Source organism: Chrysemys picta, chromosome 4 (assembly GCF_011386835.1).
Source record: "Chrysemys picta bellii isolate R12L10 chromosome 4, ASM1138683v2, whole genome shotgun sequence".
Classification (NCBI taxonomy): domain Eukaryota; kingdom Metazoa; phylum Chordata; order Testudines; family Emydidae; genus Chrysemys; species Chrysemys picta.
This window is the reverse complement of record NC_088794.1, coordinates 31,096,976-31,116,764: the sequence shown is the minus strand read 5'-3', so window position 1 is coordinate 31,116,764 and position 19,789 is coordinate 31,096,976. Positions and strand designations below refer to the sequence as shown.

Genomic DNA, 19,789 nt, shown 5'->3' with positions numbered 1-19,789 from the left:
AACCTGGACCATCAGAGTCTTGATCCTCTACTGTTCCCCTCCCCCACCCCCCAAATACAGTCCACTATCCTGCCCCTGGTTCTGCGCTGCAAGGGAGCAGCTCCAGGAGGGAGCTGGGTGGGGTTCTGAGGACTGTCAGTATGAAAGGAACGGTCAGTATGAAAGGAACGCTCCCTGCATTCAGACTAGACACCCAGAGACGTCTCCTCCCCAGCCTTAGGGTTCTTTCGGACACACTGTCCCATTCTGACTACCTGCCCAGTTAGCTTTGGCTAAATCCAGAGCACTGTGGTGGCTGACAGCGACTGCGGTCACCTCCCCACCACGGTGGATTATTTTTAGCTATGTGTTTATCTTCTGTAGAATCTCTGAAATGTGAAATATTTAATTTGGAGAACAGGGAGTGTTTGTTTCAGGTTCCTAGCAGGACCCACTCACTCCTCTAGTCGCATTGAAGTGCCACACACACAGGGCCGGCTCCAGCATTTCTGCTGCCCCAAGCAATAAATAAATAAATAAGCCGCGATCAGCGGCGGCAGTTCAGCAGCAGGTCCTTCGCTCCTAGAGGGAGTGAGGGACCTGCCGCCCCCGAATTGCCGCAGGTGCCGCCCCTCTCCCTGGGCCGCCCCAAGCACCTGCTTGTTAAGCTAATGCCTGGAGCCGGCCCTGCACACACACAGGCTGGATTCAATCTCACACTCACCTAGGTGTGTTCTCACACAAGCAATAGGCCAAGATCTTCCAAAAACAACTAACAATTGTGAGTGCCTCAGTCTTCAGGTGTCCAGTTATAGACGCCTCACCAAGGCCTGATTTTCATAGGCTGGAGGTGCGGCACTTTCTGAAAATCTGGACCCTTTAAGGCAGCTCAAGTTGGGTGCCTCACAATTAAGGCACACCAAATTACTAGCCCCTTAAACAGGTTGGTCAGTCTTCCCCTCATTTGAAAGCAGGAGCCAGGGCCGGCTCCAGGCATCAGCTGAGCAAGCTGGTGCTTGGGGCGGCAGATTGTTGGAGGCGGCATTCTGCCCAATCCTAGGGCAGCACGGCCCCCCCTTTTTTTTTTTGTTCCGCTCCGGCTGCCCTGTAGGGGGCGGCGGCGCGGAGAACCAGAGCGCCCTACAGGGCAGTCCTCTTCTTTCCCTCCCCGCCAACCGGAGCGAAGCCCTGCTGTAACCCTGGCCACCCCCTTCTCTCTCTCTCTCCCACCCGCTCTCTCCGCCTCCCCCCACCCGGTCCCCCTGCACCCGTGCTCCAGCCGCGCCGCAGGTTTTTTTTTTTTTGCTTGGGGTGGCCAAAAAGCCAGAGCTGGCCCTGGCAGGAGCCATGAGCCTCCTCCCTCCCACTCCCAGCCACGCGAAAAGGGCTGCCCAAGCGCTACCGGCTTCATGGTTTGCCGGACAGCCCCCAGACCCAGCGCCCCCGGCCGGCGCTTCCCCAGCGCAGCTGGATCCCGGGAGGGGAAGCGCCCAGCCGGGGGCGCAGGGTCTGGAGGCTGCCCGGCAAACCGTGAAGCCGGTAGCGCTTGGGCTTCGGGCAGCCCCTATGCCTACGGACCCTGCGCCCCCGGCCGGGCACTTCCCCTCCCGGGCTCTGGCGGCACAGGGTCCGGAGGCACGGGGGCTGCCCACAGCCCGTAGCGCTCGGCTCTGAAACAGAGCCGAAGAGTCAGGGGAGCAGCAGAGCCGCTGCGGCCGGAGACTCTGCTCCTCCCCTGACTCTTCGGCTCTGGTTAAGAGCCGAGCTGCCCGAGTGCTACCGGCTTCGGGCAGCCCCCTTGCCTCCGGACCCTGCGCCGCCGGAGCCCGGGAGGGGAAGTGCCCAGCCAGCGGCTGGGGTCCGGAGGCAAGGGGGCTGCCTGAAGCCCATAGCGCTCAGGCAGCTCGGCTCTTAAACAGAGCCGAAGAGTCAGGGGAGGAGCAGAGCAGCCGCGGGAGGGGAAGTGCCCAGCTGGCATTATCCCGGACATGTTTGGCTTTTTGGCAATTCCCCCCGGACGGGGGTTTGATTGCCGAAAAGCCGGACATGTCCGGGAAAAACCGGACGTATGGTAACCCTAGCCAACACCTGAGTGCCGGGTGCTGGTCTCCCTTGCAACAGTTGACTTCCCTTCCAACTAAAACAAGACAGACCTTCCTTGAGTGTGAACCATTTTCTTCTTCATTTGTTTTTGTTTAGACAGATGGATTTTTTGGTGGTGGGTGACAGAGCCCTTCACTTCTCGTTCACATGTTCAAATCCAGCTTAGGTTGGTAGTGGTGACAATTCATTGCCATCAAATGGCTGTTAGGCAGCATATGTGAAATAAACCAGTGATCTCAGACCAATACCTAGTGCAGGGGTAGGCAACCTTTCAGAAGTGCTGTGCCGAGTCTTTATTTATTCACTTTAATTTAAGGTTTCGCGTGCCGGTAATACATGTTAAAGTTTTTTAGAAGGTCTCTCTTTATAAGTCTATATTATATAACTAAACTATTGTTGTATGTAAAGTAAACAAGGTTTCCAAAATGTTTAAGAAGCTTCCTTTAAAATTAAATTAAAATGCTGCTCTTACGCCGCCAGCCTGCTCAGCCCACTTCCAGCCTGGGGTTCTGTTCACCTAGGCCTGCAGCGGGCTGAGCGGGGCGACTCGAGGTCAGGGCAGAGGGCTGGGGTGTGTGTGGAGGTGTAGAGCAGAAGGCTGGGTGTTGGGGGCGACTCGAGGTCAGGGCAGAGGGCTGGGGTGTGTGTGGAGGTACAGGGCAGAAGGCTGGGTGTTGGGGGCGACTCGAGGTCAGGGCAGAGGGCTGGGGTGTGTGTGGAGGTGCAGGGCAGAAGGCTGGGTGTTGGGGGCGACTCGAGGTCAGGGCAGAGGGCTGGGGTGTGTGTGGAGGTGCAGGGCAGAAGGCTGGGTGTGTGGGGGGGTGCAGGGCAGAGGGCTGGTGGGTGTGTGGGGGTGCAGGGCAGATGGCTGGGTGTTGGGGGAGACTCGAGGTCAGGGCAGAGGGCTGGGGGTGTGTGGAGGTGCAGGGCAGAAGGCTGGGTGTGGGGGGGGTGCAGGGCAGAGAGCTGGGTGTGTGGGGGGGTGCAGGGCACAAAGCTGGGGGGGGTGGAGGTGCAGGGCATAGGGCTGGGTGTTGGGGGGAGGTCAGGGCAGAGGGTTGGGGTGTGTGTGGAGGTGCAGGGCAGAGGGCTGGGTGTGTGTGGGGGTGCAGGGCAGAAGGCTGGGTATGTGTGGGGGTGCAGGGCACAAAGCTGGGGGGGGTGGAGGTGCAGGGCAGAGGGCTGGGTGTTGGGGGGAGGTCAGGGCAGAGGGTTGGGGTGTGTGTGGAGGTGCAGGGCAGAGGGCTGGGGGGGGTGTGGGGGTGCAGGGCAGAAGGCTGGGTGTTGGGGCGACTCAAGGTCAGGGCAGAAGGCTGAGTGTGTGTTGGGGTGGGGGGGGTTCAGGGCAGAGGGATGGGGCTGTGGGGGTGCAGGACAGAAGGTTGGGTGTGTATTTGGGGGGGTTCAGGGCAGAGGGCTGGGGGGTGCAGGGCAGAAGGCTGGGGTGCTCGGCTCGTGGGGGTGCTCCCAGCCCCCTGTCCTGAGCGGCTCATGGCAGGGGGCTGGGAGGGATATGCCCTGTTCCACCCCCTTCCCCAAGGCCCGTCCCTACCTCTCTCTGCCTGCTCTACGGAGCAGGGAGCACGCTACCACTCCGCTCGGCTCCGCTCGCCCTCACAAGGGCCGTCGAAGGCGGGGGGGGGGAGGGGCCTGAATGCACCACGCTGGGGGAAGAAACGGGGGAGGGGGCGAGCTTGGCTGCCACAGGACCAAGCTTCTGCGTCCTGCCCCCGCAGGGGAGAACGGTGGGCGGGGGGGCTGAGTGGGGCTGGGGGCCAGGGACCCTCCCCCACCGCTCTCCCCTGCGGAGGCAGGAGGCAGAAGCTTGGTCCTGCGGCAGCCAAGCTTCCCACCTCCCCTGCTTCTTCCCCCAGCATGGCGCTTTCCAGCCCCTCCGCCCCTCCTCCTTCTCCTCTCAGTGGGCAGGCAGCATGCCACTCAGAATCGGCTCGCATGCTGTCTTTGGCACGTGTGTTGTAGGTTGCCAACCTCTGACCTAGTGTATTAGTATCAACATCACAGAAACCACACTGCAGTTGGCACTAACAGGCACCCTCGTTGGCAAACCCAGCAGAGCCATGATGGGGAAACAATGGAAGATGGTTCTATCATGAAGGCATTAGATGGAGGCTCAGGAGAGTTGAGTTCAATTCCTGGCTCTGCAACAAACTCCCTATGTGCCTTGGCAAGTCACTCAATGCCTCACCCCACACCTGTAAAACAAGGCTAATACTTCCCCCCCGGAGTGCTGTGAAGATGAACCCATTAATGTTTTCCAGGAGCCCAGTAACAGGGCGGGGGGGGGGGACATAACAGGCCATGGAAGACGGGACGACACTCTCGCCTCTGGAGGTGAACAGCTCAGGCTGGTAGATGTGTGCTGGCAGAGCAGCGTAGAGCAGCTTGTACAGCTGCTGGCAGACGTAGGCACCAATTAGGCACCTTTCCCCAGCGCTACATATGCTTCCAAAACTGTCCAACAGCATGAACAGATGGAGCTTTGTTATCCTGGGCACTTTAAGAGATAACATCATGTGATCAACAGCTAATGTTTCTAACTGGAGCCTGGTGTTATTTGCTCAGGCTTTCCCTAATCTAGCATTCTTGTGTGACCCTTTCTATCGGCACTGACCACAAGTGTGGTCACCAAAGGCAGAGTAAGGTCTGACCTGCCCCCTGCGCGGGCCCCCAAAGGCAGCGTTTCTATCACAAACATCTCATCATCGCCAACACCTTTCCACTAATAACATTTGGTCCTTGTGCGGGGTCTCCTCTGTCGGAGGATCAGGAAGTATTTCCTATGCATTCATTAATTATGCCTGACAGCATCCATGGGAGGTGCCAGCCCTGCTCTCACTGCCCAGACCTCTCTCCTGCCTGTGTCCGTTGTCCCCTTCACTCACTTTGAAGGAAGAGAGGGAGGGAACCTGGCATTGACAGTAACATGAGAGCTGGCCCATGTCATGCCCGGCTCCCTTTGCTCCTGCTGACACCCACAGGTTCCATTGCAGCTGGAGTGATCACATGGCAGTGGCTAACGTGCTAAAGCTTCTCCCCGATTAGGATTCTGTTCAGATTTCCGTTACATTTCAGTCCCACTGTTTGGTGAGACTTTAGAAAATGCATCATCTCTTAGGGACAATTCAACATTTCCTGGGCCAGAAAATAAGCAAAGAAGTGCATCAGACAGCTGACTTAATTAACCCCTTTCTGTGCTTGCTCCAGTTAACCCAGCCCATGCTGAATATGATATGCCAGCTCCACCTAGGAAAACATGATCCGCCCCTGGGGGCTGATCCATAAAATAGGCGTCATCATGCCAGTCACACAGACAGACGTTTCAGTTGCAAGGCTGATGAAGACAAGGACATGGTCTGTTGGCAGCGAAAGGGTTAAACTCCAATGTGAAGCTCTCAGCATTACTCGTTAGCTAGCTCACATTTTGGAGATAGGAGTTTTGCTTCAGTCCTAGCGGCAATCAACCCCTTACATTACAGCAGGGTGGACTAGTGGATAGGGCACTGAACTGGGACCCAGGAGACTTCAGTTCTGCTGCTGACCTGCTGGGTGATCTGGGACAAGTCACTTCACCCATCTGCCTTGTCTATTTAGGTTGTAAGCTCTTTGGGGCAGAGACTGTGTGTGTGTGTACAGAGATTAGCCCAAAGGGACCCTAATCTCTGTGGGTGCCTCTGAACACAACTGTAATCCAAATAACGAATAGGAATTAAGATATGTATTCAAATGTTGCAGCTTTGGCCGATCTACAGCAGATCTGTAGGTTTTGTAGCTATTTTTAATCAACAGATTCACTTCCTACCAACCCTTTTCTATTGTAGGACTATACAGGAAGTGGCATTAGCATGTTTGGTTGGAGTGGCTTCATCTCATGCCCCAATAACATGACTACATATTCAGTTCAATTTCATTTAACTGTTTGCTCTGCTTATGATGAGCCTTTTTTTAGGGAGGCCATCCCATCGGAGCTATATAGGGATATTCCTATTTAGAGAGATACTACCCTAGATAGCAATACTATGCCAGGCAGTATGGCCTCCAGTGGCTAGAGCATTCAGGAAACCTGCATTCTGTTCCCAGCTCTGTCACTGGCCTGTGTGTGACCCTGAACAAATCACTTTCTGTGCCTCTGTTTCCCCATCTGTCAAATGGGGGTGGATGATACTGACTAGCACCATGCGGAGGACAGAACTCCATTTCATGAAGGCTTTTGAGATTTTGAAATTTGGCTTCCTTGCAAATCACAATGAAAAACCAAAAATTTCAAAATTTTCCAGGAAAGAAAATTCCAAACAAAATGTATTATGGGTCGATCAAAGTCTTTCATTTTGAAAAGACTGAAATGTGTTGTTTAAGTTTTAACATTTTTTATTGAGTATTAGAACACAAAATTTCAAAACAGAAAGTAATTTCAAAATGAAAAATCATTTCATTCCAAAAACGTTGAAACGGGGCATTTCAACATTGTCAGAACTTTTTATTCCAGTTTTCTTCAGAAAGGAAATTCCAGCAAAATCAACCCTATTTCATGAAGCATTTCGATTGAGCTGGAACTGAATATTTTGATGGAATATGCTTCTGTAGAAGCTTCTCCGTCCGGCTCTAACATGTACCCCCTTTACAAAGCACTTTGAGATGAAAAGCACTATATAAGAACGAGGTGTTTATTACTATTCCTATACACTACACCAGCATTGCTCAGCCTTTCCAGGTTGGCAAGCCTTTATTCAAAGTCAAAAATTTTCATGACCCTCTCACATTTATTATAAAAGTAAGAGTAAAAAAGTACCAATATTCAATGCCTCACAACCCCCGTGACTGCCTTTTGTGACCCCCCTTAGCATTCACAATCCATGGGCTTTGAAAAACACTGCCCTACACCATCAGATAAAATTAACCTGGAATAGTTCACCAAAACAGAATAATAGAATCACAGAAATGTAGGGCTGGAAGGGACCTCTTGAAGTCATCTAATCCATCGGTTCTCAAATGGTGGGTTGGGACCCCAAAGTGGATCACGACCCCGTTTTAATGGGGTCGTCAGAGCTGGCATTAGAATTGCTGGGTCCTAGGACCCAAGCCCAAGCCCCACCCCCACAGCCTGGGTCCAAAGCCTGAAGGCTTCAGCCTTGGGTGGCAGGGCTCAGGTTACAGGCCCCCAACCTGGGGCTGAAGCCCTTGGGATTTGGTCCCCCCTCCTGGGATCGTGTAGTAATTTTTGTTGTCAGAAGTGGGTCGCAGTGCAATGAAACTAATCCATCACCCGGTCCTGAGTCAGGATTCAGTATACCTAGACCATCTATGACAGGTGTTTGTTTAACCTGTCCTTAAAAACCTCCCAAGACAGTAATTGTGCAGCCTCTGTAGGAACCAATTCCAGTGCTTAACTATCTGTATAGTTAGAACTTTTTTCCTAATATCTAAACTCCACTGCTGCAAACTAAGACAGGAGACACAGAGAACAATTGACCTCTCCTCTGTATGACAACCTTTTACATATTTGAAGTTATGTCTCCCTCAGTCTTCTTTTCTCAAGACTAAACATGCTCAGTTCTTTCAACCTTTCCTGACAGTCATGTTTTCTAAATCTTCTATCATTTTTGTTCTCCTCTGGACTCTCTCCAGTTTGTTCACATCTTTCTAAAAGCATGGTGCCCAAAACTGGACACTGTACTCCAGCTGAGACCTCACCAGTGCTGAGCAGAGCAGGATACCTCCCGTGTCTTATACCTCCTGGGGCGGCAAGCCGCGGGGGTGGGGGCGGTCTGCCGGTCGCTGTGAGGGCGGCAGTCAGCGGCGTGCCTGCGGGAGGTCCACCGGTCCCGCAGTTTCGGTGACAATTCAGCGGCGGGTACGCCGAAGTCGCAAGACCAGTAGATCACCTGCAGAAACGCCACCGAATCCACGTGACCGCGGACCACCCGCAGGCACACCACCGAAGGCCACCTGACTGCTGTGCTTGAGGCGGCAAAAAACATAGAGCCGCCCCTGCTTACATATGACACTCCCACTAATACATCCCAGAATGACAGTTGCCTTTTAAGCAACAGCATCACACTGTCGACTCAGTGATCCACTCTAACTGCCAGATCCTGCAGTACTGGTGCCTAGCCACTTATTCTCTATTTTTTATTTGTGCATTTGATTTTTTCTAAGTGTAGTACTTTGCACTTGTCTTTATTGAATTTCATCTTGTTGATGTCTGACCAATTCTCCAGTATAACACAATTATTTTGAATTACAATCCTGTCCTTCAAAGTGCTTGCAAACCCTTCCAGCTTGGTGGCATCTGCAAATTTTATAATCATACTCTCCCCAGCCCCATCCTTCAAATTATTAACGAAAATATTGAATAGTACTGGTCCCAAGACAGACCCCTGTGGGACACCACGAGATATATCCCCCAGTTTGACAGCAAACCATTGATAACTACTTTTTGAGTGCAGTTTTGCAACCAGTTGTGCACCCACTTAATAGTAATTTCATCTAAACCTCATTTCCCTAGTTTGCTTAAAGAATATCATGTGTCAAAAGCCTTACTGAAGTCCAGATGTATCACATCTACTGCTACTTTAAATATTGATTTAAACAAAGGCAAATTTCCTACTGTGGGGGATGAGAAACGGAAGGTCTGGGGAGGAAACAACAGAAGCAAATAGTGGCAGAGACAAAGCAATCCTGATACACAATGTTCTAATAATATATTACTAAATTTGCCTCTTGTTTCTTTTTAAAATGCACACACCTAGCGCCCCATGAAATATGTAGCAAACAACCGCGCCCATCAGGAAGATAAAGAGAGATTTCAGGAATTCTTTCATCAGGAAAGCATGAGTAAGAAACAGTGAAAGCAAGCAAAACCCAGAGTGAGCGCTGGAGGCTGCACCAGTACTGGAGGCTTTGGAGATGCCCCCCAGAGAGGAAAGAACCCAAAAGGAAGGGGGGGGGGGGGGTTGATCACAGGCCTCAGTGCTCACACATTTTCTTTGGTCCATGTCTATATTCAAAGTTGAAACAGTTTAACTGTAAATCTATTTAAAACCCGCTTAAACTCATTTTATCGCAATTTAGCTTAATAATAGTAATACCACTCCCTAACTCTTGTATAGTGCTTTTCAGCTACAGATCTGTCGATAAGGAATTGAGTTTAATTGATATAAGCCAGGTTTAAAATCAAATTCAGAGTGTTCACAAAAGAAGATTTTGCACAGATTTAACTAACTCAGTTAGACATCACACCCTCAGTTACATATAGACAAGACCTATTGGTGAGAAGTATTAGCGGCATAATCACATGAGACTTCATCATAATGAAATAGTTCGGGGGTGGGAAATCAGGCAAGGGTTAAATACTACTAACAAATAATAGTAATAATGCTGCATTAAATGAAAGGGATGGAAGTACTGAAACCCGTGGGCTCTTTTCGTGTTTCCTGTTTTGTGTTTTCTTTTAGACTGTAAGCTCATTGGGCGGAGGGCTCTCACTCAATTTACCTAGCATTGGTACCACAATATAAATAATTATAATAATAGATTCCAAGGCCAGAATGGACCACTATGATCATCTAGTTTGCCCTCCTGTGTAACACAAGCCTTCCCCAAAATGATTCCTAGAGTGTATCTTAATTTAACAATTGTCAGTGATGGAGAAACCACCATGACCCTTGATAAATTGTTCCAATGGTTAATTACTCTCACTGTTAAACATTTACATTGTATATCTAGTCTGAATTTGTTTAGCTTCAACTTCTAGCCATTGGATCGCCTCTGTCTGCTAGATTGAAGCTCCCATTATTAAATATTTGTTCCCCATATAGGTATTTATAGACTGTAATCAAGCCACCCCTTCATCTTCTTTGTTAATCTAAATAGATTGAACTCCTTGAGTCTATTACTGTAAGGCATGCTTTTTAATCCTCTAATCATTCTTGTGGCTCTTTTCTGAACTGTCTCCGATTTATCAACATCCTTCTTGATTTGTGGGCACCAGAGCTGGAGATAGTCAGCTCTCACACCAGTGTCAAATACAGAGGGAAAATAACCTCTCTGCTCCTACTCGAGATTCCCGTTTATGCATTTTAGGATCGCATTAGCATTTTTGGCCCCAGGTATACTTTGGGAGCTCATGCTTAGTTGATCATGCTCCCCATATAGATACAGGGAATCATTCAACCACTAGTGAAGCCACTTCCGGGGTGGAATGTGACGCTATGATCTGTATTAATTAACCTAATATAACACCAGCCCTCCCGTCCATCTGCAGGGACTGACCCTTGGACCTTAGATTTAAAAAGCAGGAGCCCCTACTGCTTGATTTACAGGAGCTTGTGCAGTTTGAGCGGTGGTAGCACTCTCATTAGCCACTAGAGGGAGACAAAGCACCACTCCATATTAGTGTGGGTTACACCCACAGATACCTGAGCGTGGCCAGGCACCTGGTACGCTGTGACTGCTGCTTAGTACCCTAGTCATTAATCTCACTATCACATCATGCTCCCATGTCTGCTTGTTGAATCCACCTGTTGCCTCTCATCACACAGTTAGACTGTAACCTCTTTCAGGCAGAGATTAGTGTGTGTGTGTGTGTACAGTACCTAGCACAATGGGGTCCTGATTTCTGATGGGCAGCCTTCCACCCACTTCAGTGAGTTCTGGATCAGGGCCTTAGCGTGTGCCACTCATTCTACTGTAACTGCACTCTGTTACTGAAGTGGCTGTCACAGCCTGACCTTTAAGAAAGTCATTGGCATCTTTCTACTCTAGATAAATGCGGGGAATTTACATGTGACACTCCCATTGAAATGCCAGCAATGGCCATGCATGTGAATCCCACACTTGGCCAGATGAGACTTTATGAAGCCTTCATGTGAACATGGAACTTACAGCAAATTAGGGTTGCCAATTTTGGTTGGACATATTCCTGGAGGTTTCATCACACGACATAATCTTTAATGAAAGATGAATCTTTAATTGCTGGAGACTCCAGGCCAATCCTGGAGAATTGGCAACCTGAACAGCAAGTTTTAATAGGTGGCAGGTGGCTCTGACTTCCTTTGAGGCTCTTGCTAGACCATTATGCAGGATAAATTCTTTGGCTGTTCTCCTGGGTGCAATGGTGTATTCCCCTGATGTCCCACGGTTATCAATCATGAGTTAAAAATCATTTCATTTTATGGCTTGTCCAGATTCAGTAGAACTCCACGCAGCTTCTCTATGGGAACTTGTATAAAGCTCTGCCATCCCTCCACAATAATGGATTTTCTGATGGGGCGGCATGCAGGGGCTGCTACCTCAGAAACCAACAGGAGGAGAAAGGGAGGTAGATCTCACAGCTTTACGCTTTCTGACAGAATTTATGAAACAACACAAGTGGTACAGTTCTCAAGGTGACCCCTCTGTCAGTCACCTCCCACATTAGAGCTTTCTGTTCTAGGATCCTGGGGGTAAACTGCCAACTCCCTGGGCCAAATCCTGCTCTCATTTACGCCCACGCAACACTCTGGACTTCAGAGAGGTTGCATTAAGTTGTGACCATGGTGCAGTGGTTTCAGGGGAGGTATGAACCGCACATAAAACAGCCCTAAAGTGAACAGAGCACAACTGGGGTTTATAGAGCACAGCCCATTCTCCAGCAATCCTAAAGCCCTGCACAAAGAGATCCATCAGATATCAGCAGTGTGGGGATTGTAAAGAGAAAGCAGCCGCCCTTGTGAGCTCAGCAGCAATTCACACATACACAGCCTCAGGCACTGGAACTGGCTTTAAAAGGCTTTACCTTCTACCTGGGCAGAGATGAACAGAGGGAACCATGGGTTAATCTGTCATCTAAATGACGCACCTCTAACACTGCAGCAGCCTTTAATGATACCGCGCTGTTGTTTGATGACATTATAACATAGAACAAACTGAAAGCATTAGGTTAGGAATGGGCCTACAACCTGCTGTGGAACTTGAATCCAGGACTTTTGTCTGTGTGTGTGCACACATTAGGTGTTCTATATAGGGAAATATAGCAAGCCAAAGAGATGGGGGGGGGAGAGAAAGAGGTTATGGAAGCACATTATTGTGTGCAGATAATAGTATTTAGATGCACCTATTGACTGTGGACACAGAATCAGAGGCTGGAGCCCCAGATGCTGAACGAAGTCTGATTGTGAAGTGTGGTGCACACTCAGGCAAATATTTCATCAGGTCAAACAAGTGGAATGCGGAATGTGCTAACTGCAACTCCTTTGTTTCTGTTACAGTTTAATGTCTTGACAGCAACATGAGTCTCAAAGGATCTACCAGCAGCCAGCCTGGCTCTGCAAAGTAAGAACCTGAATGACAAAGTTTGACTGAATGGCTCATCCCCAAGAACTGCAATAGATTACTACCTGCCACCACAAACACATTTCCTTCCACTCCTGGTTCTCTGGGGAATAGCTGTTTGGTCACAGACAAGGCTGAGCCCAGCTTGCCTTAAAGGGCAAGCCAGCCTGTGACAAAGCCCTACAGACTAGAAGGGACCAGCGGATGCTGGGAGAACAAAGAAAGAAAAATGGGTGATGGTCAGTGGTGGAAGATCCATACATCTGTTGTCTTAGGCAGGGGGTCCTCTGCCCTTTCTAGGTCTGACCTGTCTGAAGGGAAAGCCAGTGGGTTACTCTTTGTAGTGAGCGAAACCTCAAACAGGAGTAGGTCAGATCCCCTCCCCTCACAAAAATTAGATCTCTCCAACAACAGACTGTGCAAACATGATGGCATTCGAGCTTCCTGCAAGGCTTCCCAGCTTGTTGCAATCAGAGGTGTCACTGGAGAATTGGTGTCAGTGACTGATACTCCTCCAGCTCACCAGGCAGGGTCTTGATAACTACCTCACTTACACACTAACGCAAGCTGATGTGAAAAGCCCATTGCCGTTTGCCATTAGGCTGGTTTGAAAAGCCCATTGCCGTTTGCCATTCAAGCACTAGACCAGATCAATTGGTTACCATCTGTATTGCTCAAATGAATCACATAATGAATCCAGTAAAAAAAAAAACACAACAAATTTTTTTTTGAGATTTATTGTTTATTTGCTCCTTTTCTTTCCTTTTGCAGCAGCAGCTTGGGCAAAGCAGATGGTGCTTCGAGAATGAGTGCAAAAGATTTATACGGTAAGTCATACACTAGGCTGCTGCTGCTATTTGCCTGAGTAAAGATTGCCAGGTTCAAACTGGGAGCAGGGAAAGCTGAAGGCATCTTCATTGCATGGCTTCCTGTTTGTATCTCATGGTGGGACACTGTGGGGTGGTTGTGAGATGAACTGACATGGACACGTCACAATTCACCTTTAAGGGGCTTCTCATTTTCCAATGAAGCATCCAGTAGAAGAAGCTACTGCAGACAGGATGCCAGACTAGACAAGCCATGGGTCTGTTCCAATACTGTTTCCTATACTTCTCCCTGCTGAGGTGCTATGTGGCAGGAAACAGGCAGACGACATCTGTTTTCCTATACACCATGTTTACAGCAGGTTTTCATGACATGGTGGCAGAAAGGCACATGTCCTCTCTGCACTAGCGGTCATGCCATTGCAACCACTTAGTGCAGCCACTCTGATAGGGGCTGCCACTCCCGTATTAATTTTGCTAGTGTTACAAGCCTGTGCAAAGCAGATACACTTCCACATTATCCCTAAAGTTCTCTGGTTGATTTAGCCAGACAACCAGGTTCTCAATAGTGCGAAGCTAAAAAAGACTGTTGTGAGCAGGTTAATGATTATACTCGTTAATTACTCAGTACACCATGAAAAGTCAATACCCTCTGAAGCTTTCAAAGAAGAGAGAGTTTACAAGGGATCATTTTCTAGAGGACAAGAAGAGCTTCAGAGGAACATGCCAGGCCAGATCCTCAGCTGGTGTAATTTGACATAGCCACGTTCAAGTCAATGGACCTACATATAAAAGCATTGTATCAGAGATAGGTATTAATAATCATCAACATTACTGATGGATCTCAGCTAATTTACACTAGCCAAGGATCTGGTCCACACTATGTAGTGATGGCCTGAACAAGCAAGGGAAGGGGGTGAGAAGAGAAATCTTCTCCTCCACCCAGTTCAGCTAGGAAGATAAAAGCTCCTTAGTTTGGGGTACTCTAGCTGTGGTCTGGAAAGCCTTCTGTGTGTAGAATTCTCATTGACTTCATTAGCAGGATCCAGGCACAGGTATGTAACGTTAGTTTTGTGAGTGCAATGTGATGGGTGCAGATATAAAAGCCAGAATAGAACAGAACCGGGCTTTTCTGATTTTGCTTTCCAGCTGCAAAATTACTAAACAACCTTGTGGAATTCTGGCAATTCTTCTGTTCTGGGTTTTTGTAGACTATCAAAGCATTCCAGCAGCAATGCAATGAGTTGCTCAGACTTGATTAGAAACTTGCCTTTGCCTACTGGTTGCCTGAGATATTTTCACTGTAAGGTGATCGTGGTCACAGGTGGGGTGCCTGGGATATTTGTCGCTCTAGAGCAGGGGTCGGCAACCTTTCAGAAGTGGTGTGCCGAGTCTTCATTTATTCACTCTAATTTATGCCAGTAATACATTTTAACGTTTTTAGAAGTCTGTAAGTCTATAACATATAACTAAACTATTGTTGTATGTAAAGTAAATAAGGTTTTTAAAATGTTTAAAAAGCTTCATTTAAAATTAAATTAAAATGCAGAGCCCCCCGGACCGGTGGCCAGGACCCGGGCAGTGTGAGTGCCACTGAAAATCAGCTCGCGTGCTGCCTTCGGCACGCGTGCCATCGGTTGCCTACCCCTGCTCTAGAGTTGCAGACTGGTTGCCTGGAGATTTGTCACTGTAAAGTGACCTCAGCCTGGGATAGTGTCACTGTGAGTGACCTCCTTGGCTGAAGGGCTGAGTACTTAGCTTAGCGAATAAAGTGTTGAACAAAGTAATCATTAATCATTTAGATTAGCTGCAAGGGACCAATACACAGAAGTAAAGGGAGGAGATAAATTTAGTGCTATTTGCACCACTCACTGACTATTTGTGGCCTAATTTCTGTCTGTGGAGAAAGTGCGTGGGTTATTCTATTGGTCACTTTTCTGGTAATTAAATAACATGTGCTTGACTGGGAAAAAGAAGTGCTAATGCATTGGACTAGTTGGACCTTATTCTCATTTGCACTAAGACCCCTTTACACAGTGTAAGGGGGCCATAGTGCCCCCCGTTATGTTTTGTAACTCCTATGTTATTCTATTTTTAACTGTATGTTGAAGGTACCTAGAGCTTGGCTAGGGGAGGGCAGTTTTTGGTGGTGCAAAGATTTCAGTCTAAAAGCCTCCTACAGTAAATACCTTGATCTTATTTTAGTCTCCTCTGAATATTGGTCAAAATAAAAATTAAAATGAAAGTTGAAAATAACGTATTTTAAACATTTCATGTACTAAGGCCACTTTCCTTAAGACAGATATCCATCAACCATGTGACTGCATCACACAACTGAGACTTGTCATTAGCTAATCAACATGCGGGTGTTAAAATACTGGCTTTGTGCCCCTCCATAGGGACACTGGCAGCTCTAAAATAGCTTTACTGCCCGCAACTGGAAATGGAAAATAAGTAGTCAATGGTTTGGCAAACACTCCCAAAGCATCCATACTCTCTGTAAAACAAATTTGTTCTCAAAAACAAAAGTCAATCACAACACTTAGGTGAAACGTGCCTTGCTTTTTTGTGAAGCTGCCCCAAAAGCAATTCTTGTTAAAAATTCACCGACACTGAGAGGTTAAATGACAAGTACTGGCATCCCACAGCAGGTCTGTGGCAGAGCTGGGAAAAGGATCCAGGGCTCCGCCCTCCCAGCCCCATGCTAGACTACACTGCTTGTATATGAATGAGGTATGCCTTCTGTGTGCTTACGTTTCTGCCAAAAAACCCTCAGTGGTTAGACACCTATCTGTCTCTCCTGCTTTATTGATCTGTATAGGCAACACTTTATAAATGTCATTTAGGATGTCAGAGGCGCTGTACCCAAGTAAATAGAGCACTGAACTCAGATTTGGGAGACCTAGATGCTATTCGTGGCTTGGCCAGTAGCCTGCTAGATCATCTTGGGCAAATCACATTACTGCTCCGTGCCTCGGTTTCCCTGCCCATGAAATGGGGATGATGACACCGACCTTCTTTGTAAATCACTGTTTAATAGTAGATCTCAAAATACTTTACAAAGGAGGCGTTGCATTAACCGTCTTTCTTTTTGCATTTAGTTACCCTCAATCTGATGGGGATTTAAATAGGCTGATTCTAACAGCACTAAGAGGAATTTCTCCCACACATCCATCCTCATACCCTATTCACTGATGAAACAACAATAATAATAATGCAAAAACCAAACAAACAAACAAAATCCCGAGGTTAATGCAACATTAAATATTAGAACATAAGAACATAAACACGGCCATACTGGGTCAGACCAAAGGCCCATCTAGCCCAGTATCCTGTCTTCCAACAGTGGCCAGTGCTTCAGAGGGAATGAACAGAACAGCTAATCATCAAGTGATCCATTCCTGTCGCCCATTCCCAGCTTCTGTTGCAAAATCAAACACTCAAAAGTCAGGAAATTCTGAAAGTTACATTTTCTCCTGCAATGTAAAGTTGGCCATCTGCTCATCCTGTCTGCCTAGTATGAATTCCTACACGTAAGTTTACATTTAACAGGAAGGATTAGGATTAGGATGTCGGTTTTATAGGGACAGTCTTGATTTTGGGGTCTTTTTCTTATATAGGCTCCTATTCCCCCCCCACCCCATCCCAATTTTTCACACTTGCTGTCTGGTCACCCTAGGAAGGATAGGAAAAGAGAATACCATGGGCAGAATCACTGGTACAATCCAGCTGCTTTGCATCACCAGGCATCCAGAGTATACTAGCAAACCTGGCCCTGTGTATGTGCCTTGTGTGTGAACAGTATATGGTCAGCATCTCCTTCAGAGTCAACTAGCATAGCTGTGCCATGATCAAATAAAGAGTAAAACACAGTCTCTCCTTTGCTCAGCCCCAAGTTCTGGAAGGGTCTCTGGCCGCATTTATAGAAAGCACCTTGGCTAGCCAGACAGCAGGTAGAAGGACAGTAGCTATCATGTTGCTGCCTTATTCAACGCACAGGGCAGCCAGCTGAATAAATGTTAATGCGCACCATGAATAAATAAAGCTGCTTCTCTGCTTACTGGCTTCTGTTCTGAACCTAGATGAAAGGACATTGAGGGAAATCCATTGTATTCTTGGCAATCCCGAGAGAAAGGCTGGGAAGGAAGTACTTTAAAATAATGAGTAGTTTACACAACAGGCTTATTGCTGTCTTGGTGGTTGCATTAGCCGGCAGCCTCCTACTGATATAAATTGTTTTCAAGGCTTAATAAATAATACTGTATCCATTCAAGGGTTATCCACTGAACCCAGGGGAAAAAGGGACTGATCCTAAGATAACTGAAACTAAGGGGGGGGTGTCTCTCTATTGACTTCAGTGGGCTTTGAATCAGGCCGTAAGAGAATATTCTAGTCTATATAAGTACTTATACTGTGATCATCTGAGCACCTTCCAGTAGTACATTAAGCAGCATGACTCACATCAGTCACCCCTTCCCGATCGTCTGTACGCCATACTGATCTACTTGTGCCTAGAGAAGAACTAAGACTAATGCCTATAAAATGGAAGGGGCATTTCACAGCCTGTAACTGTGCCCATAGCAAGACGTTTCTGTGCTGTCTTATCATGGAGCCCAAGCTTTGAGAGTGCTGAGCACTTTGCCTGCTGCAGATTAACCAGCTGATGAAACAGTTAACTTGAGGAGTGACAGCCTGGCAGCCACGATCACTTGATACCAAAAGCAGTTTGTAACTGAAGAAAGGTTTCTGGGCTGTAACAGAACACTGGGCACAACGGGCCCAGTCATTCCCACCTGCCTGGCTTAGGCAAATGACACCATCTGCCTGGAGGTGCTTTGCTTCAGGCAGGGGTTCTCAACCTTTTTCTTTCTGAGCCCCCCCCCCCCCCCCCAACATGCTATAAAGCTCCATGGCCCACCTGTGCCACAACAACTGGTTTTCTGCAAATAAAACCCAGGGCTGGCAGTAGGAGGTAGCTGACCCTGCCAGCAGGTAGGGGATCTTGGGGGACAACTACTGCACTGGTGGGGTGTAAAATAAACTTTATTAAGAAAATGCGAAAACAGGGAAAATTCAATAGTGAGGGGTATGGGGTTTGTTAAGGTAGACAATTGGGGAGGGGTTTCTTTTAGTAAATAGGATAGGGGGTTTCAATAGTGGGGTATAATACAGTGGGGTACAATACAGTTGGTAACCAATTAACACTGAAGTATAAATGTAACAGGTAGCTAACAATTTCTATGTAAAGAGTGTGTCACATAACCAACTAACAGTATGGGTAAAATGTGTTAACTAACCAACTTTAGGTAAAAAATGTGTCACAGTGGTGTAAATGTAAAATGTGAGGTGTGTTAGAGAGAAAAGGGGTAACCAATGGGGTTTTATGCTAGACTTTAGTAATACAATTGAGGTTTGGCAGCAGTAGGAGCAGGGAGAGCACGTGGGGGAAGGGATTAAGAGAGAGAGAGACACAGAGAGCAGACAGGCTGCAAGTTTAAACAGCAGAGAGACAATTATACAGAACACAGCAAAAGCTTATCTATAATTTAACTTAACCAAGACTACACAAATTAGCAAGTAACAAAACACAATGTAACAATTCTTTAAGCCTGACTTACAGAGTACAATGCAAGCAATTTTCTAAACCTAACTTAAACACAACTATGCAAAATGAAATTACAATTTATCTAGACTAAAGGCTAAACCTAAGCTAATGGGTGCACCTTAAACTAGGGGTAGTTCCAGAGGGCAGAGTGGTGTGTGCACAGGATACAGCTCCGGGGGGGTGGGGGGGGAGGTTAACTAGTGGTGTCTGCAAGCAGGCTTATTTCTAGCAGCAAAGGCGTTGCGGAGCTAGAAGTAGATTACAGATACAGACCAAGGAGTTAGCTTGGGTCTGCCTGAGAAAGCCAGCAGCTAGAACAAGGGGAGTGTGCAAGAGGTTTTTCCTTACCAATCCCCAAAGCAGCAGCAGGAACAGCAGTTTCAGCATCAGAGGACGCAGAGAGGGCTCGATTCGTTTACAATAATCAGGAGATCTCCAGGCACAAATTCGTTGTTCGTGGGAGGGGAGTTTAAAATCGGGGTACGCTCAAAAACAAATGAGAGCGGGGAGAGGGCCCCCCAAAGACCCCTAGCTGATCAGACCAGGTGGCAAAGCAAGGACCGTCTCTGGGGGTCTGATCAGAAAATGTCTGGGTTTAAGGGCAAATTCAGGCAGTTTCCCGCCAGTAACTTTGATTGGTTCCCCTTAATCCAGGGGAGGAGAGAAGGTGGGGAAAACTGCGGGTAGGCACAGGACATGTCTGGGCAAGTTCTGAGTCACAGGTATGACTCATATGCTCAGCTATGTGGCCACTTTAGGTCTCGCATACCTGGGCAGAGCCCCCTACACCGAGCCGGGTCCGAACAAAGAAGCGAAAAGCCCCCCCCCTCTGAGCAGAGCAATGGCCCCAGTCAGTCTGCACACGCCATTTCCATGAGCAGGGCCAGGCTGTGACTTTGGTCAGTTCCATGGTCGGGGGGGTGGGCGGTACTGGGCACAAACAGAAAGG

The 19,789-nt window shown here is 48.0% G+C and overlaps 1 protein-coding gene across 5 annotated transcripts in view; it reads left to right on the top strand.

The window, feature by feature from the left end:
* The window catches only part of EPS8L2 (EPS8 signaling adaptor L2), a 139,059-nt gene that overhangs the window by 34,201 nt on the left and 85,069 nt on the right, over positions 1–19,789 (top strand). For all 5 annotated transcript variants that reach the window (XM_005290613.5, XM_008174910.4, XM_065591931.1 and 2 more), the window contains 2 exons: positions 12,348–12,411; positions 13,183–13,238. In XM_005290613.5, coding sequence (XP_005290670.2) covers positions 12,368–12,411; positions 13,183–13,238 — 100 coding nt within the window. In that variant the 5' untranslated portion in view covers positions 12,348–12,367. The remainder of the gene's footprint in view (positions 1–12,347; positions 12,412–13,182; positions 13,239–19,789) is intronic.